At 45.6% G+C, this 23,397-nt stretch overlaps 1 protein-coding gene across 1 annotated transcript; it reads left to right on the top strand.

Moving 5' to 3' along the window:
* Positions 1-309: 309 nt before the first annotated feature.
* FAM83C (family with sequence similarity 83 member C) lies at positions 310-23,035 on the top strand. The gene is made up of 4 exons (XM_062505305.1): positions 310-981; positions 7,876-8,043; positions 12,317-12,441; positions 21,981-23,035. The coding sequence occupies exons 1-4, from the start codon at positions 310-312 to the stop codon at positions 22,909-22,911; spliced, it is 1,896 nt and encodes a 631-aa protein (XP_062361289.1). The 3' UTR covers positions 22,912-23,035.
* Positions 23,036-23,397: the final 362 nt, after the last annotated feature.

The following is a 23,397-nucleotide window of genomic DNA, read 5'->3' as shown; positions in this document are numbered from 1 at the left end:
GGGAAGGGAAGGGAAGGGAAGGGAAGGGAAGGGAAGGGAAGGGAAGGGAAGGGAAGGGAAGGGAAGGGAAGGGAAGGGAAGGGAAGGGAAGGGAAGGGAAGGGAAGGGAAGGGAAGGGAAGGACATTAATCAGTTACAAGGAAAAAGGAAGGAGAAGCTTGAAGACCTGATACTCTTCCCCTTGAAAAAGGGACACTCTGGGCACCGAGTATCAGGTGTGTGCCTGGGGAAGTTGGGTGAAGGAGCTGGGGAAAGCCTACTCCTCCCCCGGAGTGGGAGGCTGTACCTGGTGATTAAGGAGTTGAGCTTATGCTGAGTCCTGAAGCAACCTGTTGGGCGGAGCTCAGGAGAGGCAGAAAAAACCTGAAGACGGACAAAGGACTAATCCAGCAGGAGAGACACCACTCAGCATCAGCAGCTCCAGTCATGTTCAACTACCTGGCAGTCGAGGTGAGACCCCAGCTCCACCGCAGCTATGGGAGCCAGCAAGGGGTGTCTGGGCCACTGAAGAGCCGCCTAGAGCAGCTGAAGAAGCCGTGGTGGAGGGAGCCCACCCCGCTGGTGCTCCAGCACAGCGAGACAGCCCGGCTGGCCATCGATGCCTTCCTTGAGCAGGGGGAGCGTGGCTACCTGAGCGCCATCGCCGAGGAGAGGGAGCTGCCGTTCCTCTCCACTTTGGACATGGAGTATATCAGCTATCAGAGGAACCAAAGCTTCCCAGACCCCAGTACAGTGAAAGACAAAGAAGCTGACCCTGGTGATGTGGACACTGGAGACAGGTTGTCCCTCAACTCTGAACTAACTTCAGGCACCTACTTCCCCCTCATGTCTGATGTGCACCCTCCAGAGCTGGAGCTGGGGTGGCCAGGGACACCACTCCTCACGGTGTCAGGCCAGACTCAAGCCACTGTGATTTTCCAAAGAAACAAAACGAACAGCATTAAGGATTTGGTGCGGTCTCTGATCAGCCGGGCACGGACGGTATGTACAGAGCTGTGTCCCTGGAGGGGAGCTTTGTGCCACATGCCCAGGGCTCGTGGCTGGTCCCACACCTGTGACCACATGTTCCACGCTGTTGCTGCTCTCTACATGTCTGGCATGATGTGATTGCTTTTTCTGCAGCAGACCTGTGGCTGTTCCTGCTCCTTTCCTTTCTTGTAATTTCTTTCTGCCTGGGATTTCATGCTGTCCAGGCCTTGTAGGCTCTGTGTCCGTGGCTGCAGGGATGCAGAGCAGTCCCAGAGCCCAGTGTGGGTGCGTGGCAGGGCCTGCAGAATCCCTGGCTCTGTGTCCCAGCCAGCCCTGCTCCCTCTGCACAGCCAGGGCTCTTCTCCAGCCCTGGACATAATTTTAAGCTGGGCAAGACAATACCACTGGTGAGCTGTTGCCACAGAGAGAATCTCAGAATGGTTTGTGTTGGAAGGAACCTTAAAGGCCATCTCATTCCATGCCCTGCCATGGGCAGGGACACCTTCCACTAAACCAGGTTGCTCCAAGCCCTGCCCAACCTGGCCTTGGACATTGCCAGGGATAGGGTAGCCACAGCTTCTCTGCGCAACCTGGGCCAGGACCTCACCACATATGACCTGAATAAATCTGTGGGACTGAAAATCCATGCTTGTGGTTTGAATTAAGTTAAGAATCCTGTCTCAGGCTTGATGTCTGTGCTTTCCCAGGGATGAGTAAAATCAGCCCTTTTTGCCCCACTGCACAGTTTCTGGTGTGCTATTATAACCCTTGGATGTAATAAAAACTGGATGACTGCAGTGCCTGCCTACCAAGCATAATGCTGGCATGAATTTATTCACTCAGTTATGCTGTTTGTTGTTTCTTTTGCTTTGCCACTGTACTCTGTGTGAAAGCAGCAGCTCAGACAACTATCTCAGACACATTTTCAGCTTTTGTCTTTGTCCTCTTTATGTTTTTTTTCAGCTGTTTCACATCAATCTTCTTTTGTAGTATTTGTGTTGAGATACTGAAGAAACATTTAGAGCAAAGTTCACTTTAACTAGTCCGCTTCTGACAGTTTCTCTTATCACTCCAGTAGTTTTCTATTTAACTTCGCAGTCACTCCTTACATTCATTGTTGCTCGTGCAGCAGCTGGAGATAAGGAATCACCCAGCTCACTGCAGCTCAAGTGTGATCTTCCATAACCCTCAGCAGAGCTGAGCAAGTGAATTCATGTATTCCCAGCAGCTCAGATTGCCGGGCAGCATTAAAACATCCTCAAAGAGCCACATATCAGTGAAGTTTGGGTGTGACATGAGGTGAATGGGGATCTTTTATCTATTGCCCAAAAGACCATTTTGCCACATGAGCTGCTGCTCAGTTGAAAGCAGCCTTTGCTTAATGACTGAATTTCTATTGCATCTTATAGGGAATTACGGGAAGTTTTGGTCCAGGAAATAAGTGACTAAAAGCTTTGTTTGTCCTTTCAGGCAGCTGATTTATGGTAGTTTATGATCTGAATGGTCTGAAAAGTTATTTGATATTGACCCTATGCTTGTCAGCAGTGGGGATTAAGGCACAGTCATGGCAGAATGTACGGAGTAAATGACTACCAAGAAGTGTTCTCACGTCACTCAGTACATGTCCCAGATCTTCAGTGATATTATGATCTTTTAGGCCACAGGAAAAACATCTTGCTGCTTTCTTAGTTCACAGGAACTTCTCAGTTGCTGTGGGCAAGTTGCCTGGGCAGTGGATGCTTTATTGTACTTTCAGTACATACTGAGATTTTTGCTTTCTTTGCTTGGTTGACAAAGCCCTGACAATCTTCTGCCCTTCATGTTTGTGTTGGGGGTTTCACACGGTGTTTTTTACTATTGTGTGAAATGTGAGAATGAGTTTTTAAGTATCTTACTGATTTATTACTGGTGTTCTACTGGCTTTTGGGTAAGCAGCTCTGGCCAGTGCTTCCCATGATTATGACTGATGGCAATTCCAGCTCATTCACAACCCTAGATACACATATTTAAGTACTTACTGAGTCATTTTGCTCAAAAAAAAAAAAAAAAAACATGCAAAAGGATGTTACTTATGGGAATTAATGACAAAAGAGCAACCAGAGGTAAAAACTTCCTTTGCCTGAAGTGCCAGTATGAACCATTTGGAGAACCATCTGGTGTTTTGCTTTGCAGCTGCTGTTTTTAAGTTTCAAATACTTTTGCCACTAGACTTTTAGCTTTTGTCATAGATCACTCTTTTAGGGTGTTTCTCCTCCCATGGGGGATATAGCGCTGGTGTGATGTGAGAAAGTCATTGAGATCCCTAACTGCGTTTCCCAGGTCCTGTAGACAGGGAGGTGTGTGTCTTGAAATGCTGTTTGCTCTTCCCCGGTAGAGTCACACAGAACATCAGCTGACATCTCTTGCAACAGCACATTTGTGCTGACAAATTAGCAAAAGGAGCATTTGTTTCATGGGTATCTTTTGCTGGTGTGCTTGGTCTTTCGCTTTCGCTGTATTTAACATGCTCTCTTTGAAGACAGATGTTCATATTTGAGCTGTTCTCTTTGCAGACATAAGAAGATGCAGCACAGCCACACCTTTGCCATCACTTGATAATGCTATTACAATTTTGCTCTTGCTGGATGAGCTCCAATCTGGTTTGAACTGTCCATGCTGCTTCTTTCACCCCTCTTGTGCCCCTTGGACTCTGGCTGTGAACTGGTGGCAGAAGGGTCCCTGAGGGTCCCCAGGGAAGCAAGAGATCAAATGGCACCACTGTAGTAATGACCCAAACCACACTGCTATTGGCAAATACCAGTAAAACCAGCTGTGCTGGTTATAAACCAGACAGATGGCAAACCCCAGTGGGGATCCAGTAAGTGCTGTAATTCCTAAAGTGATGACTCCAGTAATTGCTGAATTGTGCATTTCCAGAAGTGGGTTTGGAAACGTCATGGTTTAACCCTACAATGGCAAGGTGTGATTTTTTTTAAAAGCTTGTGGGGTAGCTGTGTCTCTAACATGCTGACCTGCCAAGGCCAAGCCATGGGCTCAGAGGTTGTGATCATCATGATGAGGGATGCCCTGAGCCAGCCCCAGCCTTGCAGCCCCCACCACTGAAACAGAGGAGCTGGAGGCACTGACACAGGTTTAGGTTTGTAAGGCCTGATTGACTCGAATGCCTATAGCTTTAAATATGAGACATGACCTGTCAGGAGCCTGAATTGTAGATGGTACTTGGATACTCAACTCACAGTGCTTTACGAGCTATGAGGGGAAAAAACTTTCAGGGTCTTCTTCCCCCAAAATTTCTCACCCTTGGGGTTGATCTGATGTTATTTTAAGAGCTGTCTGCTTTGATTTCCAGAAGGATGTGGTGATATCAGTGCCCTTATGGACACCCACAGTTATAAAGAGAAGCCCAGGTGCACTGTATCTCCCTCTGCAGGGAGAGTCAGCTGTGTGCTGTCCCTTCTGTCCCCGCTGCAGCACACACGGGGCTGCCATCCTTACTGCCCAGCACCGGCCGTGCTGCACATGGGAGAACCACCAAGGAAGGTGTGAGCAGAGCTGCAGTCTGCTCCACCTCCCGACTAAGCCAAGACCCACTTTGGAAAGCCTGGGTGTTACTATCCGAGCTTCACCCAGCTTGCACAAGCTGGCCCCACTGCCTGGGGCTCTCGCTGATGCTGCAGCCTGGCAACCGTCATCCAGCCTGGGCATCGCTGCCTCTTGTGACTCTGTGCCACGTGCTGCTGCCTGCTCAGCCCCGTCCCTCTCACAGTGGGCACTGCGGCCCTGGCAGTGCTGCTTTTGGGCAAGGATCGGCCTGAATTGTGGCAACCAGCCCTGCCAAAGCGTGCAAGCACTGGTAGAGGAACACAAGATGGTGTGGATCTTCTGCGCACCCCAGGTACAGGTATTGCCACTGAACATACCAGATCTGGGGACAAAAGAGCTTTGGTCTTCCTTGACTCCATCACACTGACTTCCCAAGGAGAGTTTAGATTGTCCCCAGGACAAACCTGCCTCAAACCTAAGCTTGAGATGAGCTCGAATATCATGAGGTGAAATCTGGCTGAGAGGCACTTGCCTGAGGTTTTACACAAGGTCTCAGCTATAGTCTTTTCACAGTGCTTCATTATCAGAGGATGTGTGACCCACCAAAGAAATTCAGCTAAATTGCAGTTGGCCTTTGGCTGGAGGATAGCGTGGAGAGATGTGGCAAAGACCTCTTATACTATGGGTCTCAGTGGTGCCTTGTGCTGATGGACCAGCACCAACATGTATTTGGGAAGCTGAAGATGCTTCTCAGTGCTTGTAGACCTCCTCTATTGACTGCTCTCCATGAGAGACGGGCATGTTTCAAAAGGGGAGAAGTTTGCCAAACCCTTGTAAAGCTTTTGGAAAGACAACATTGACAAGGGCTACAAAAGAGGTGCCTTTTGGAGTCATGTTCTGCAGCCCCTATCTCCTCGGACCGGGGTGAGAGGACGGAGATGTAGTTTTGGCCTGGACAGCAGGAATAATTTTTAGCTCTTGACAGCTGCCTTGTGTCCCACATGGATGTCTGGGATTGCACCATCCTCTGAGAAGGTTCTTCCCCAAACCCTGCTATGGTGAGCTGGGCCTGGGGCCTCCTGCAAGATGTTGAGAACCAATGATAGTGTGTTGGGCATCATCACAGAGATGGGTTCTGGGGACAAAACAGAGCCATGAAATCTTGTCCATCTACAAAAGGGCTCAATCCCCAAGGGACCAGGAATCAGCTTTCTGACATTACTGCCCTCTCTGCTGTGGCTCAGTGCAAAGGTCTCTCCACTGTGTGTACAGGCTGAGAGGAGCCAGCTCCCCGAGCAGAAGACTGGGCTGGAGAGCACGGGGAAGCCCAGGGGCCCTGCTCTGCCCGTGGCAACACTGAGGCTGTGAGCTGACTGGAAAGAGGCAGTTTATTAATGAAAACAGAGCAGAGGAGCTACTGGGCAGTGAACAGTCTGGGTCAGTGTGGCAGTCTGGAGCATAAATCCAAGGACAGTTAGACTTGGAGCTCCTCTCCTCTTTTCTGAACTTATTCCAGATCAGCCCCATGGCATGATTGCAATTTCCCCTGTTCCTATTTAAAGCTTGACTCACTGCACATGTAAAATTTGACCTCACTGCCATCCTCTGCATTTAGCTCTTGGTATGAAGAGGAGCAGGTGAGCAGCAGTGGCAGAGGAAGGCTCACCCTGCAGGGGTGATTTGGACTACGAAGAGTTGCATTTGTGGCCATGCATATAACATAGGCAGGGGAGGTGTTGGAAAACAGGCTCCCTCCTGGGGGTGGGGTATGATGGCAGCAGGGCTGACTGTCATGCATTTCATGTGCCAGCTGTGGTGCAGGGCATGAACACTGAGAAGCAGAATAGGCTATTGGAGCTTCACTCCCAGATTAAGTGGGTTTTGAGTAATATTTATCTGGGCATTTTCTGGTAGGTGCAGAAACACAAATCAGGATTATAAAACCAACTTAGGAGCACCAATTACCTTATTACTATGATATGGTAAAGCCTGGGACTTAAGTACTTGGGCAGTAGTTCCATTTCTTTTTTTCAGCTTTTGAAAATAAGTTTGACTGATGGTAAATCCTCCCCTACCCTTTTCCACTCACAGTGCATTCCCATCTTCCATGAGTTCTCAGTGTTAACTGCTGATGGTTCAAGGTCTGAGTCACCAGATGCTCTTCACCCTCAGGTGCAGTGATAAATCATCCAGCTCAGCAAGTGTTTTCCTCTCTGTTCCTTCCTTTTCCAAGGTGTGCCCCTGACCCTGAGTGACAGTGACAGCCAACAAATGGGTTCCCAACAGTCACTTCCTCATCCAAACCACGGCCCCCTTAGTGTTGTTTGCTGCCAGCTTCATTCCATGGGGAACAGAGCAGCAGGGTCTCCAATCCCATCTGAATCTATTCATGGCTGATTTTCCTTGATGCATTGCTCTTGTTGCAAGTAATTCTGTACTTTGAATTGTCTAGTCCTGGGTCAACTCACTTGTAGTAGTTGCTTGTCATGGCTTACCTTTTTTTTTCTGTATTTTCATTCCCATTTTTGGAGAATTCATGTAGCCATGACAGTCTGCTGCTTCCCACTCCATCTCCACAGTGGGATGGATTGGCATGGCTTTTATCAACCTCATTCTATCAAGAACTGGCAGTTCTCTTTAAAATTATTTTGCTTTTTAAAACCCTTCTCTTGGAGACCTTATCTTTGCTTTATTGAGATACAAATATTTTTATTTTTTAATAATCTTAGTGTTATTCCTTTTTCCTCCTGTCAGGTTTCACACCCATCACTTGCAACCCTGGCTGCATGAGCAGGAGTTCTGCCAGCAGAGAAAGGGAAGGGACCCTTTCCACACACATTATTCTCCAATTTTGTCTAGGCACCCTTAGGATCTAGTCTTGAAATGAAGATTTGCACATACTTTATCACAATACCTTCTCCCTTACCTGACAGTGTGTCCGTCTGAAATTTTACTCTTCCATATTAATCTGCCAGTCATGTAGAGTCACTCTTGCTGATTGTACAATGATTTTGCTCAGTCTTGGCTCTTGTTTATATACTTTATTCTTGGCATATTTTCTTAAGGCAACACATACTTGTTTCACTGCTGACATTCAGACATGTTACCCTTTCAGCTATTCCTTTCTGTAAATAACAGATGAGACAGGAGGGGATTGTCTTCATAGTTACTAAAATTTGATTTTAGCTGCCAAAGTGGGGTAAGAGCTGTTAACACAAAGGTCCAGAATCATCTCCATTCAGGTGGCCACAGATGCTCAGTAACTCAGGAGTTTTAAGTAGTTTAAAGCACAATTCACTTGGGGAAGAGATTTCATCAGTCTCTTATGTTTCTTTCCCTCCACATCTCTTTTCTCCTGGCCAGGTGATAGCAATTGTGATGGATCTGTTTACAGACATGGAAATTATGTGTGACCTACTGGAGGCCTCAAGCAGACGACATGTCCCTGTTTACCTGATCCTGGATGAAGAGTACTTGAAGCATTTTGTGGAAATGTGCAATAAAATGGCTCTTATTCAGGACAGCTTCCCAGTAAGTTTTCAATCACTCACTGGATATGATAAACAGGTCTTGGAATTGATAAAAACTATATACCTTGTGTTCTTCCCTCTGCCTGGTCCCTAGGACTCATCCCTTCTCTCCCTGTCACAGGCTAAGAAACTAAGGCTGTTTGCTGTAGGAAACTGAGATCTGTCTGGATGCAGAGAGGAAGGCATGCAGGAGCCTCCTAGTCCCATATATTGATGTTTTGTGGTCCTCATTTCAGTTTTCCATGCAGGAAGTGTGAAGCTGGGGCAATGAGATGCAGTGAGTTGCTGAACACTCTGCAGAGTGTTCAGGGCCGGTGCAGAGATGCAGAGGGAGGCCAGGAAATTTAGTTTATGTGAGCCTGTACCATCTGGACATGGGGGTTGAGAGGACACAGCCCCTGCTCTAGGACATAGAATTGCAAGATTTAAATTTCTCATAGTTCAGATCCCTGAGCTCAGGGATTTAAATTCTGCCCAGAGCTGCTGCAGACCAATAGCTGGGAGGGCTAGGGGAGCAGTGAGTCCCCTCAGGTGTCCTGCTGCAAACCCTATCACTTCCTTCTGCTGAAACCACAGGTTAAAAATCTCATGTTAAGTTCTGCTTTTAGGCTTTGCAATTAATTTCTGGGTCCATGAGGGATTTGTGAAAAACCCAATTCAGTGGGTGCCTATGACCCAGCATGTGGTGCCCAGAGCCGATAGACATTAAAAATGAATGTGACAGTGTCAAAAGCTCTCTTGGGAGCTTGAAGCCTCCGAGAGGCACCCCAGTGTTCTGCTGATCTCCATTTCTGGCTATCACCTATCAATAGAAGTTGGGGTTTTTTTTGTTGTCATTTGTTATTTCTGTAAGGCCAGCAGTGCTGGCTGTGTTCCTTTCCTGGGTGTGCAGGATTCCCTGGAGCACTGACTCCACTCCATCCATCAGTTTCCCTTCATTTTTGTGGGGAACACTTGGAAATTTTCCAGTTAGCTCAAAAGTATTCTTAGCTAAAAAAAAAAAACAAGCTAGGGACAATGCAAAAATAATGTTTTACAGGATTTCCAAATAGATACAGTTAAAATGTCTTAATTTTCCCTAATATTTGCCTGTCTACATAAAGGCTAATTTAGAGAGGCTTCTTTAGAGAAGCACTCCATACTATGGTCCAGTTGTCAAGGTTGGACTCAGTGACCTTGAATGTCTTTTCCAACCTAAATGATTTTGTGATTCTTCCACCATGCTGGTGAAGGTCTGTCCTGTCTTGCTTCTTACAAGCCAGATCCATTTCATCCCGACTCTTGGGATGGCAGCTCTTGGGGAAAACTGCTCCATGCTGGAGCACATTTGCCTCCATAAATAGCTTCCATACTGAAGTGACGTGATGCATTCAGATTAATTCCATCACTCCAAAATATATTTTATTGCTTCTTATCTAAGAGGTGGCCATTTTAAAAATTAAAATTAGAATGAGTTTATATCTCTGGAGACGTCTCTGTCTCTGTGTTAGGCTTGATGTCATGCCATGTGCTTGACTGGGTAATTAACACTTGACTCTCCATTCCATGACTCACTAACAGCTCTCCATCTGAAGTGTCTCTTACATTTATGCACCTAAGCAGTCCATTACCTACAGGCAGAATACACATCTGAGTAGAATGAGGGTACATATTTTACTCTTGCCTCAAAGCTGTGACAGGATGTGGTGGTAAATCTCCATTTGGAATAATTGGTGACAATTTGGGGTTGAATGGGGATTTGGGGTTATTGCCCCTCTAAGTATCTTACTTCTGAAAAACATTTGAGTCTGCTGGTGGCAAATTCCAGTGCTGAGCATCAGAAAATCCTGTGGAGCACTGGAAGCAGTGACAGCAGAAGCTTTAATTTGGAGTTTTCAGACATCTATCTGCTGAACCTGGAACTATTGTCTGGATGGAGCAAGAGTAGTACCTGGGTGTCTTTCCTGCAAGAGTGCAGGATTCTCATGTTGTTGGGATGATTCAAGGTCTGGATTGACAAGAGGAAGAAGAGGATGATAAAAATGAATTAGATATCAGAAACTCACCCAGCCTTGGAAAGGATAAAGGGAGTGAAGAAATACTGTGGTGACAAATTTATGGAATATCCCTTACCTGAAATTGTTTTAATTTCCCCAGGAAAGAGTTGGGGGAGGAAACTCTTCCCAGTGAGAACCAGTATTATTAAAAATTCCGCACTAGAAGAAAAAATCCCTGTGCTGACTGGCCACAGGACAAGGTGGCCTCCCCAAGATACCACCCTAAGTATCCAGCATTATCTTGGTTTGAATCAGCAACTTGTTCTGTCATTTCAGAGGATCACAGATTAATGCAAGTTGGCAGGGACCTTAGGATGTCATCAAGCCCAGCCTCCCACTCAAAACAGTGAAGTCACCTTACCTGGTCTCATCTGGCAGATCTCCAAGCATGGAAACCACACAGTCTCTCTGGGTAACGTGGTCCAATGCACGACTGTCATTATAGGGAAAAGGTTTCTCTCTTTTCATAGGTGGCAGATGAGGCTATGTTCTGGGATAAAAAGCTAACCAGTGAGAACCACAGCACCCAAATTCTGAAGCTTCAGTTCTGTTCTTGCTAGAATTTTCCATGAACTCAAGAAAAGTCAGGACCAGTACTTGGACAAGAGACCATGGTGGGCTTCCCACTGAGACAAACCACAAGAAGCTCAGGAAATCCCTCAGCAGAAAACAGGGTCCGCAGCAATATTAGGAACTGCATCATAAATGATTGCCCTGTTCCTGCTCTCTCCAGCTGCCATTACCCACTGCAAGAGAGAGCCTAGATGGGCCTTGGTCAGGAGCAGATCTGCTGCTGCTGTGCAGCCCTGGAGGGCGGTGGTGCTCCTGGGTGGACTGGGACCCTCACTGCCATGGGAGAATCCAGCCTTTCCCACCTGGCGGGTGTTCCCGGAGGGAAGCTGGGCTCCTCCACGCGGGGATCTGACAGCAGTGAAAGCCACCCGCGAGGGAGTCGCTGCCGCAGGGTCCTTGCCTCGCTCCTCACCCGAGGGTGACTGCCCTGAGCCCTTGGGAGGAGGGCGAAGGGGGCGCGGGGTGCCCAGCTCTGGGAGGCGGCAGGACTGCACCCTGCGGGGAACATCTGCAGGCAAATCCCAGCTGCTGGTGCTTGTCCCTTGCCTGTGCCTGGCCAGAAATCTGCTGGGTGACGGAGGAGCATTGCCACATTCCCTGAGCGCCCACCTCTGCCAGGAGCAAATTGGCTCCGATGCAGAACCAGCTGCTGTAGGGCTTTGTCTGTAGCTGGGCTGATGCTCGGCAGGAATGAGCTGCCCACAGAGGGATCTGCCCAGTCAAATGAAGGTGGTGACAGCTTGTGACAGCTCCTGCTGTACCAGAGGTGCTACAGGTGTTAGGGGAGTTGGCCTGGAGGGCAGGAAGGGATGACCTGGCAGCCTAGGTGCCTAGGTGTAGCCTTAGGGATGTTTATTTACATGCTAGATGTTTTGTTTGGCACTGTATCACACAGCAGGCCAGTAACAATTTAGTGACAGTTCTGTTCTGCCTTCCTCACCTGAGGTGCAAATAACTTCTATTACGGACAAGTGCCTCGTATTATAAAAGAGGCTCCCAGTGGACACTAAGCCATATTCCCTACTTTATTCTGGCCAGTTGGTTTTAAAGGCCAAGGTTGTATCAGACAAATATTTGCAGTGGAGCATCAGATATGCTTCAGTTGAGTATAGCAGCTGAAAACGTTAATATAATTTAAAAAATGTATTGATAAAAAGGAGTACCTTAAAAATGCAGATATTCCTCTCAGTAAGACTTTTTTCATTGACCGATGTTTTAGTTTTAAGCCTGTCATTGTATAAAATCTGAGCAGCACACTCTGATTAGAAACAAGCTAGTTGTTATGTATCAAAATTTAGTTCAATGCAAAGCCATCAGCTAGTGTGGAGCATTGAATATTATTAATAATCTGGAAGAAATTGGATAGTTTTACATATGTCAGAAATTATCTGTAGGCTCATAGGATTCTCCAAAGCTTTTTTTTTTTCAAACTAGAATTGGTACTTGGGTGCAACTTACTAATTTTTGCTGGTTTTTATCCTGTAGAAGCAGGCAGTGTGACAAAATATTTAGCATGTAGGAGCCAAAAAATACTTAATGCCTTGCTGAGTTCTACCTCTCAGAGCAGACCAAGAGCTTGAGGGAGTCCAGCAGTGATGGACAAGGGAACATCTCAGTTTAGTTCAGCACGTGGCCCCTTACCAACTCTCCCTGCTTTGGTTTCAGAACATGCGCATAAGATGCCTGAGTGGAGACATGTACTACAGCAAAGCAGGCAAGAAATTCGCAGGCCAGGTTCTGGAAAAGTTTGTCCTGGTTGATTGTGACCAAGTTCTTGCTGGTACATACAGGTAAGAAAATACAGCAAATACTGTGGCAGAGGCTGGTGACACTGAGGAAATATTCCTTACCAAAATACTGAAAAACGTAACTCTTGGTGCTGCATGTTGGTTAAACAGCTACCCTGCATCCACCTCAGTCAGTGCTTTCACAGTTTTCCAAGTCTCCATCTTATCTGCCCTCCCTGTCCTTTTCTTACCTGAAGACCTCAGACTTTTCAGAAGTCTCTCCTCATACAGTGGCTGCTGAATCCCTCAGCCTTTTCAATTTTGTTTTTCTGCACCCTCTGTGCCTTCACTACCTCCTTCTTGAGGTGCAAAGACCAGAGCCGCATGTGGCTCCCCCGATACACTGCAGTGAGGTGTTCAAGAGGGGCAAAAGGTGCCCAGACTCTGTTTTGTGACTGTGGCCCTTGCTGGCAGGGGCCAACACTCACTGCATGTTTTAGTTGCCATTGCACTCTGAGCTCACGATATCAGACAACTGTTGCTGCTGATTTCCGAGCCCCTTCCTGAGCTGTTCCAGGTTCAGTATCACAGAGATAATTTCCCCCTATGCATAAGCCACATTTTCCTTTATTGAAGTTCATCTGCCATATATTTGTCAGCTTGCTCAGTTTTGTGGACTTCTGGATTTGCTCACCTTTAGTGAGGTATCCAACCACCTGAAGGACCTGAGGATCACCTGCAGGATCACCTGAGGGTCACACTGCACCCCTCCATGCCTGAGGGCATCCATGTGCTCACTGGCTCCCTCACCAAACTCCAGCAGGTTGGTGAGCTGGGCTTTTGCCTTTGCCCTGTTGTCCTTCTCAGGAGGCTGTGCTTCCCCATGCTAGCAGGAATCTTGTTCTTCACAGCATGCTCTGCATGCCCCAGGGTAGAGGGAAGCTCAGGGGTGTATGGGCCTCAAGACTGCATTCAGAGCCCTCTCTGTAGGTGGGATCATATGGGAAACCTCTCAGCCTTTGGCCTTTCTGTTAGTGCTGGCACACAAGAGTGAAACACATCTCAGTGTCACCAGCACCAGCGATGGATGCAGGAAGTTCATTGAAGTTCTCAGCTATGGCCTTGCCATCGCTCTTTTGACACCCAGGCCCCTAATGAGCCCACTGATTCTTTGACTGCCAGTACAGCATTTGTGAACAACCTACAACCCCAGCCATAACCTACAGCCCCAGTCATGCTGGAGGTTTTTTGTCTGCTCCCTTTCAACTCTTTTTGACTGATTGCTGCATTTTTACATAGTTTCCTTTCTTGTAATTGAACCTCCACATGCTGCATTTATTTAGTTTGCTCTCCACTAAAGAGTTAAAATTGTGTTGTGATCATTCTTACAAACAGGTTCTTCCACTTCTGCCTCTGGAATCAAATCTTATGCACTATTCCAGACCACATCCTGAGTCACATCTTTTCTTGTGAGTCGAACAATTTAGACTAGTTAATTCTGACATGTAATCATGTATTGCTTCCAAGAAGTTTTTCTCCATGGTTCATCCCAGTGAACCATTAAACTGTATGTGTATGAATGGATGAAATCTCTCACTGTTGCTGCCCATCCTGATCTTATAGCCTCTGTTATCTCAGTGAACATTGTTCTCCAAAGTTTTGATCAGAGGGGCAGGACTACTTGTTCTTGTGTTATATTTTTATTACTAGACTCTAGTTACTTTTCCACCTGCAGATCTTTCCCACAGTATTCTCACACTGTTGAATATTATATTATCCTTCACAAACAGTGCAGATCCTCAGGACAGCCTGCTCTGTGAATTTGTTGTCCTGGCAATACTTTTATTCTCCTTCCACCAGATCTCCTTGAACACTCCTTTCCCTCTCCTCTTCTCTCAGTTTCCATCTCTCTGTGAGCACATGCTGGATCCTCAGGCTACCACTGTCCTCATCAGCACTTTAACTTCAAGCTGCACTTTCTCCTCTGGTGTTGACTTCATCATCTCCAGGAGTGCAGGTCTCATCTCATCAAACTCTGGCAAAATGAATGAAAAATGGAAGTACTTGGTTGAAACTGGTTGCGTCAAATCTCTAAACAACATGGAGGGCAGTGTCTGGTACCATTTTGACCATCCTAAGACTCTTAAAAACAATGGAGTGAATCACTGGAAACACAGGACGCTAGAATCATAGAATTGGTTAGGTGGAAAAGCCCTCTAAGAGCCTTGAGTTCAAGTGTTCCCTCAGCACTGCTGAGCCTACAACTAACCCATGTCACATCTACTCATCTTTTAATTCCCTCCATCCATCTCCATTGGCAGCAGGAGCAGGGAGTACATAACTTGACCACTCATTTTTGAATGGCTGAGGCTGAATGTGTGTCAGCTGGATTGAACGGCACAGCTGAAGTAACATCTGATCTCCCTGTGGCCCAGAGTTAGGGTATTGCTTAAAATGCAGGTGCAGCTCTCTGGGTCTGTTCCTCCCTGTGCTGTTCAGGGCAAGGTCTGTGGGCTGTCATGTGCTCCCTTTCTACAGATCTCTGCAGAGCTGAAACTTCTGGAATTCTGGAAAATAGTATTTCAGTTGAGTAGGGTCTTACATCTGATTCTGTGCTGTGCCAGTAAGCACAGAATGTTCTGGACTAACAGAAACAGTCTCTTCTCAAGGAATTCGTTCAACACTTGTCAGAAACACTTTCACGGCAGAAAACCAGGATGTCTGCTCCTTGGTATAGTGCAACCTGTAAAGGAGATATTTAGATTACCGTCCCTGCAGATGGGAGAGCCAGATCCAAAGGGTGAGAACAGTTACTGAGTAAAGCCAAAGATCCAGGGTAGAACCAGCGGTGTCTCAGGATGATATGGGATCAAGGGTAAAAGTGTTCTTACCCAGCAGCAGGTTTTGCAGTTCAGCAATGCTGTGTGCAGGGATCAGAGGTTTGAGAACTCTGTGGTTTTATGTTGTACGTGCTTCTCTATGTTCAGTTTGCTATAGGAGACTCTTTCCCACCATGTCTGGCCTCCATGATGCCCTCTGGCAATGGGTAATTCAGTTTGTGTTTTGTGTGAAGAACTGATCTGTGGTGTTTACAGTAGACCTACTACTAGATAATTATACTTGATGTCCCCAAATTCCCACAACCTGGGCACAGAAAATCGGTGTTTCCTATTTACTTCCTTGACTACATCCATGATTTTGTCCTCCTCCATTACAATCTGTCATATGTCTCTTCTCCAGGTGAAGTATTCTTGGCTTTTCAGTAATTTCTTGTATCCAGAGTTTGAATTTATTGACATTTAATTATCCATAATTTTGTTACATATCCCCCCCTTACCATAAGACCATCTTTCAGCTTCTGTTTATCCAGTTTTCTTTGATCCACAATAATTTTGTCATGAAATCTGACATGGACAGTTTCTACAGTTTTTTAGTACTTTATTCAACACATTAAACAGCATTGATCCCAGCACAAAACTTGTGGGTTTCCAGTGGGTAAATTAAACCTGTTCCTAATGTTTGTATCTTTAATCAACTGCCACTTCTTGAGAAGACCTTCCTTTGTATGTACTCCATGATCACTTAATTTTTCTAACAACAAAAATTGTCTTTGCTCAATGACCATGTCAAAATCTCTTTGAAAGTTCAAGTTTGATACATCGAGCACATTTGTGTGCTTGCTGCCTCCCTCAAAGATCTGCAAGAGGCTTTTGAGGCATGGCTTCATTCCACAACAACACGATGACTCTTCAGCTTTATGATTATAGTTATTTATGCATCTAATCATTTTACTCTCTATTTGCTTCTACCAGTTTGTTCAGTATGGAAATAAGACTGGCTGGTTTGTAAGTTTTCCAGGAGCTCTTTAAAAGGTTCAGATTTAAAAGCTTCCATTCCTCTGCTACCATATTCAATATTAAATTATAGGTTGTTACCTGGTTCACAATGGAAAAATCACTGACTTCCAGTTTTTGAAGGCTTTTTGCTTTAATAATTTTGTTTAATGCACTTTTTAACTATGGTGAGATTTTTTTATGATTTAAAGTGTTTTTATTTTGATATGTATGCTTTCTCTGAGACTCTAACATATAATTTTTAAACAACCTTCTTTAAACTTTTAAGTTTAAAGTTTAAACTTTTTGATTACTCTTTTAAATTTCTTTTTAATAGCATTCCTCACTTTATCTTTGAATTTAAGCATTACTGTTGTGGATTATTTTGGTCCTGAAAGAATATTTGATATGGCTAGGTCATGGTTATTTTTTATTTAGTGGCCTTCCCAAAGAAACTCTCTGACCTGGCAATGTTAATTCTCCTTTTTTTGGCTTTCTGGTTAGTTTTTCCAATAAACTTGTGATTTATAGTGTCTAAAACAACTCTCCTCATTGTGGCCCCCATTCAGCCTGGCAGGATCTCCCTTTATCCCTCTGCTTTATGCCTTCTTAGTCTCTCAGTACCCCCTCAATGTGGCTTATATACCATCAGAACTCTACTTGCAAAATTCCAGTATAGTACAGCCACTGTCCACTTTTCTAAACACTGTTTTATTTATTCAAATGTTTTCCATTGATTCTAATTCCTTACCCAAGTGTCCCTGACTTCTGTCTTGTCCTTTTATCAGAATACAGTTTTCTTGCTTTTATTTTTAAAGTGAAGTGTGTGATCCCTAACTGCGTGACTACACATCCCAGCTTTGGTCTATAGCAATCCACTGCACCCTGCTATCCATTGGGTTACTCCAGACTGGCAGCTCTGCAACAAGGAGATGGCCAATGAAGAAAAGACACAAATATGCAGAAACAGTTTAACTGTCCCTCTGCTTCCACAGATTTTATTAATTCATACAACAAGAACAACATGGAGCTGTGTCAGGGGGGTGGGGGCAGGGGGTTTAGGTTGGAGATCAGGGAAAGACTCTTCCCCCAGAGGGTGCTGGGCACCAGGCTCCCCAGGGAACAGGCATGGCCCGAGGCTGCCAGAGCTCCAGAAGAATTTGGACACCACTCTCAGGCACAAGGTGGGATTGTTGGGGTGTCTATGAAGGGCCAGGGGCTGGACTGGATGATCCCAGCATGTCCCTTCCCATTCAGGATGTTCTGTGATTCTATGATTCTTTAATTTATTCTGCCTATTGGTACAGATAAAGCACATTTTTGCAGCATTTTCTAAATATGGAAACCAAGCTCACTGCTCTTATCTTAAACAAATGTAGGCAAATTAGTTTAGACCCTTCAACTCTTATGTGTACACTGATTAAATGTTTAATGTTATATTTCTTCTAAATGAAGGTAAAAAACTAGATTGAGGTATCTAGGCAAAGCAATAATCTAAATCTTAAATGTAATTATATATCTAGCAATTTAGGTTTATTCTGGGCACCAGAAGAAATAGGGTGTTTATTTGAGCACTTGAAGTATTGTGTGTTTCAGTGGGTGAGAGGAACCCAAGGACCAATAGGAGCTAGATCTAAACAGGATCTTGAACAGGAAAGACAGAGTAGAACCAGAGAAAAGAGGTGGTATTGTCAGCCTGAAAGAGTGTTATGTGGCAGTTTGAGTTTCCTTAGAAGAGACTGAATTTCTCTGCTGAAAATGACAGATTGTCATGGTATCATTGTGTGTCCTGCCATGGGCACAGGGAGGAAGGAGCCCAGTGTTTGCTATAGGGAGAAACTCAAGATCTGGTGTTGAAGCTGACATGGAAAATGAGACGTGGAAGTCTACAAGAGTGCAAAAGTTTCCACACATGGCTTCAGAAGAAATAAAACTGAAGTACAGAAGTGTTTGGTAATGGACAGATAAAGATACATGGGTTTGAAGCTCAAGGAAGCCTGGAATTTCTTTCAAAGAAAGGTGCTTATACTCACAGGTATCCGTGGCCCAAGCAAGAGGAAAGAGCTTTGAAGAGGGATTTCTAGATGTAGCTTAATGAGGAGTCACATCAAAAACAAAATTCTAATCAAGCAGGAAGCGAGTGTGTAAGGAGTGGGAAGCACAGTGCATCAGCAAGGAAACCCCAGGTGACACATGTGGCAATGCAGTGACATTGCCAGTAAATGAGTTACGTACAGCCTTGCTGGGCACACCAAAGCAGGGAGAAGCAAGTCCTCAGGTGTGTAAATAAAAAGCAAATCCAGGAGAAAGAGACAAGGTCTGCTACTGGAAGCATGAATAAGAAAATAAGAGATAACAGACATGGGTGGCAAAATTAATTGAATACATTGCAGTGGTTTGGATCAAAATAAAGATGAAAATAAAGGAATGGAAATTATTCCAAGTGTGTTGGGAACAAGCTAAAAGAGCTTGCTGCAATAAAGGCAGGTTGTTGTTACCTTATCAAAGAAAATGTCACTTGAAATGCAAGGTCTTGTAATGAGTGTTATATAGTACATGCATTTAGCTACGAGCAAAAAACAAAACACAGAAGTTTTTGTTGGCATATCGAAAGAAAAGAATGGCTTTGTGACAGCCCAAGTGAGAGAAGAGCCATAAAAACGATATTGAAAGAAGCAAGAAACCTTCTGCTGCAAATTGGTATCTTGTTTGTTGGAAAGAACCAAAGCAGAGAGGCTGAGTGTGGAGATCCAGTCGCCTGTACAAACAGCTGAGGAAAGGCAAAGGCCACCTTGACCGCAAAGCAAAGCACAGCTGTACAGAGGAGCATGCAGGGAACTAATCTGGGTGTCGAAAATGCTGCTGAGATGGAGACTTGTAGAATACTGCAGGTGCCTCTTCCTGCTCCTGCTCAGCCCAGGCCGGAGCCCTGGGACAAGGGGTGCTGTGATGACTGGCCAGTGTCCCCCACCGCCCGGAGGTGATGCTGCACCTCCATCTCCCGGCCAAGGGCTGAGCTGCACGGCTCCCAGAGAGTCTGAAAACAGCGCAGGGAGAGGATCCTATCCTACAGCCATCCTCTCCCAGAGTCCTTGGTGTCCCAGTGTGATCTAGAACTGCTGTGAGCAGCAGTTTGTTATAGGGAAAAAAAAAATCGCAGGAGAATCCTACCCCTCTTAGAAGCTCCTATGATCTTTTAGCATCCAGAGTGGCCTGCAGCAGGAGGAGCTCCAAAGCCCATGTAGGTGCTGTGCTGTGCAAGGATGTACCTCTTCCTGTCTGTATTGGATTTGCAACCTGTGAACTTCATCCAGAGCCTCATTTTTATATCAGAAATCATTCCCTGGCTATGCCATTCAGGGAAGAAAAGACCTTTATCAGGTCGTAGCGATGGGAATAGCCATAGCTGGCACGACCATATTGTCCCATCCTGGAAACCTGTGGTGTGGCAAGGAGGGCTGTGCCACCAGGGGATTTGGAAGATTCCTTCCAGATCCTGTCACGACACAGAGTGAGCAGGACACCATTGGGTTGGCATGGGAAACTGGGGCACACAAATGCCTGGACTGGAGCAAGAGTCATCATTGGCAAGGACAGTCATAAGGCTGGTGGAGTGCTCTCCCCTCACAAGGGGAAGGACATTTCACATGAATGAGAGGAGATAGCTGGGTGCATTGGGACTGGGGACAATGCTGTGACAATGTGTCTGGGGCCACCAGCACTCCTGGGAGCCAGGAAGTGCCCTGGGACAGACACCTTTGACAGTGTCAATCCATGAAATCTCCCCTGTCTGGTCTCCTGGATTTCTTCAAAGAACTCTCAGGGCTTTTTGAGAGATAACATTCCTTTGCCAAAGCTTCCTTTCCTGTTATCTCCTATTTTGTATATGACCATTAATTTTGTTCTTTAGTAGAGTCTTTACTAATTTGTGTATCTACACAATTTATATCTATCTAATTTGTGAGACTATCTATCTAATTTGAGACTTAATGGTCTGGAACATTAAAAACATTATATCACATTAGTACCCTGTCACTCTCCTGATGGCCAGAGCCCTTTCAAGTGGGAGATAGCACAGTCTAGTTAGGAACTGAGCTATTTCATCCTCGCATTCCCTTGGCGTTCTTGGGTTGATGATCCCTGCTCCTGCCCAGTCACTGATATCTGCTCTGTTGATGTTTTCTAATCTCTTCTACAGAGATCTCAACGGGAGACTGATCCTCCCTTGTGTTCTGTATAAAGGGAGCTTAGGGCAGCCCAAGCTCCTGTCCTATAAAGGGAGGCAGAGGAATTATCTGAACACTCCTGTTGCACACAAACCACGTGCCTCAAAAAGAGCTGAATACTACTTCTTTCCCCTTTTGCAGTGTGTGACCCAGCTTTTTTTTCAAAGATGGCCTCTCTGTGTTTAGGAGCTTCTGCTCTTTTAGTCATCCCAGGTAGTTTCTGGTTTGATTTTTTCACCCTAATATCTCTGTGAAGGGATGAATTTGCTTTGAGCCTCCAGGATGGTATTTCTGCATACTCTTCATGCCACCCACAAAGATATTTCCATTCTTTTACTACTTTTGCATTCTTACCTAATTTACCTGGTTTTATATGAAGCAGCAGAGTGTTTTTTTCATATTATGGTTCTCTTTGGGGTGTAATTGCTGAGTGTAAACATACCAAACACCAGTCCGACCTGTAACAACTGCAGAGTGCTCAGGGACAGGTCAGGAGCTGGGTTTCCTATCAGAAGTTCCCAAATAGATATCTTGTGAGCTAAACATTGATGAGGTCCCAAAACACAGTGCCAGTATCTTGTCCTGAATGACATTTATCTGAGAATGTAATCTCTCATGACAGTTGCTCTCCTGGAGCTCCTGTCATTTTATCTTGCTTTTCAGAATCAGTGTCTTCCTTTAGCAGCCGATAAAACACAGCCCTCAGCTGGTACTGCCACCTGTGAAAATTCTGGTTTATTTGACATACATTTAGTCTGCTGGTCAGGTTTGACTACAGGAAGAATAAAAATCAGCTGATAACTGGGATGACCAGGAGCCTGGGGATCCCACTCTGGAGGGGAAATTCCCTGTTAATCAGGAAAAGGAGGATTAGGAGAATGTGGTTACAATCTGCAGCTATACCGGGGGAGAGGTAATTAGGTTACAGTTTGGGCACAAACAAGAGGTGGCATTAAACAGATAAGGGAAATTTGCAGAGTGGCAATTAATGGAAGTTTTTCCCCAGCTAGGGAAAAACCAGTTTGATTTTAAGGTAGAATATGACAATCTCCCAGAAAAGATCCCAAAACACTTAACTGTGAGGGAAGGGACTGGACTTGTTGAGACAAGAATTAACTTCTATTGCATTTGGGAATCCCACAGCAATACTTACAGCAATCATCAGCCTTCCTGTCCTGAGGTATTGCTGTGGTCTCTGGAGACCTCCACTCCGTAAGGCAGTTCCTAATTTCCTGCCTGTCCAAGCAGGTCCTACAAGCCCATCACATGTTGCAGATGTCAGGACATAAGAACACAGCTCCTGCCAAGGCAAGGGAAGAGCAGAGAACCCTGAGCTGAAATCAAACAACCACTTTAGGGTTGTTCTTTCATAATTATTGATGAGCACATTCATGTCCATGAGCAATCTCACACCTGCCTACTTGAAGAAAGTTTTAACAACACAAATCGGGTAGCAATCCATCACTGGAATGTTAAAATCCATGCTAGGCCTTCTGGTATTCTGTGAACTAAAGTTACATGTGTTTTGGTTTTTTTCTTGCAGTTTCACCTGGCTTTGCAGCCAAGTGCACACCAGCCTGGTGACCCACTTCCGTGGACAAATTGTTGCAGAATTTGACAAGGAATTCCGGTACCTGTACGCAGAGTCCAGAGCAGTGACAAGCTTCTGTGTGCCAGATCCTAGGACATGTCTTTCTTCTTGGAATACCTCAAAAGTTGATAACTGTCTTCTGAAACCCACTCAAGGGAATGATACTGAGACCCTAAGCCCCTCCAGCAGCCTTTCCAATGTGAGCATCAGGAGCATAAAAGTATCTCCCTTTATGAAAAATTCCAGCTGCAGTGTATACCAGGAAAAGCAAGATTCCAGCTCTGATTCTGGCAGTAAGAAGGGGAAGGAAGACACATTCCTGAAGCCCACTTGCCCTAAACAGCAAGAAGAACCACCAGACTCAGTGAACTGTCCTCCAAATAAACCCACCCCAGCCTCACATCCCAAATCAAACCTCGTAACAGCAAGGACATTCGTGCAGCCAGATCCTTCCTCCAATAAATCTGGTAACCAGAGGGACACTAAGGCCAACAGCAGCCACTGCTCCCTGCCGAGAGCAGGGCAGCCACTGCAGTCCCTGTTGGAGGGTACCGGCAGCTATGGGACCAGCCTGAAGCAGAGAGCACCTGTAGCCACCTCCAGGGAGCTGCCGGCTGAAAATGACAACGTGTTTTATGGGGTGGAAAAGAGACAGAGCCCTGGATGTGGCCAGCTTGACCTTTTCTCCCCATACAACCAGATCAAACAGGATAAAAAGTCTGTAGTGCCTTGCTATGACAAGTTCTTGGAGGACGTGCTGCTGGAAAAGAACAGCGCATATGGGGCGGAGAAGAGAATGACTCTGGGTCACAGCAAGCTGGACCTGATCACCAAGTACAACAAGCTAAAATCCAAAAACATACACAGTCGGTTTGAAATCTGACCTGGGCCTCGAGCTGGCCTCTGGTCTGATTTTCCAGGGGTTGCTTTTTCCCTGACAATCACCACGCCTGGGGCTTGGATTCAAAACATTAGTCCTGTTCCTGTTAAAAGGTGTCTAATCTATGTAGATGACTGATTTAGATGAGATTAGCAACTGCAGCTCAAATTTTCAATTACATGATTGTGACAGGAGGGAGAACAGCACATAAATATAATCCATATTCTTTTACCCATTTGGGAAAGACTATTTCCCCTTAAACTTATAGCAAAATCATTGCTACAGCTGGAAACTGGCCACTGAGGTATGCAGAGTGAGCCCTGGTTCTCTACATGCTGAGCAATTCCTCTCCCTGTATTCATATGGTGAAAATGAAGTGGCCAAAGGCAGGGGGGTATGAAAAATAAAGGAGCTGCTCTGCTGGAGAAAGCTGTGTTGGGTCCTGGTTGGGGGGGTGAACATCACAAGGGTCCCCCCCGTACTGAGCTG

Source organism: Cinclus cinclus, chromosome 18 (genome assembly GCF_963662255.1).
Source record: "Cinclus cinclus chromosome 18, bCinCin1.1, whole genome shotgun sequence".
Classification (NCBI taxonomy): Eukaryota; Metazoa; Chordata; class Aves; order Passeriformes; family Cinclidae; genus Cinclus; species Cinclus cinclus.
The sequence above is the reverse complement of the archived record's forward strand: the minus strand, read 5'-3'. Positions and strand labels throughout refer to the sequence as shown.

Excerpts from the sequence above, each read along its gene's own strand:
- FAM83C (XM_062505305.1), top strand. The coding sequence starts at position 310 with ATGCTGAGTCCTGAAGCAACCTGTTGGGCGGAGCTCAGGAGAGGCAGA. Across the intron at positions 8,044-12,316 it reads TTATTCAGGACAGCTTCCCA|AACATGCGCATAAGATGCCT; the intron begins GTAAGTTTTCAA and ends CTTTGGTTTCAG. Across the intron at positions 12,442-21,980 it reads GTTCTTGCTGGTACATACAG|TTTCACCTGGCTTTGCAGCC; the intron begins GTAAGAAAATAC and ends TTTTTCTTGCAG.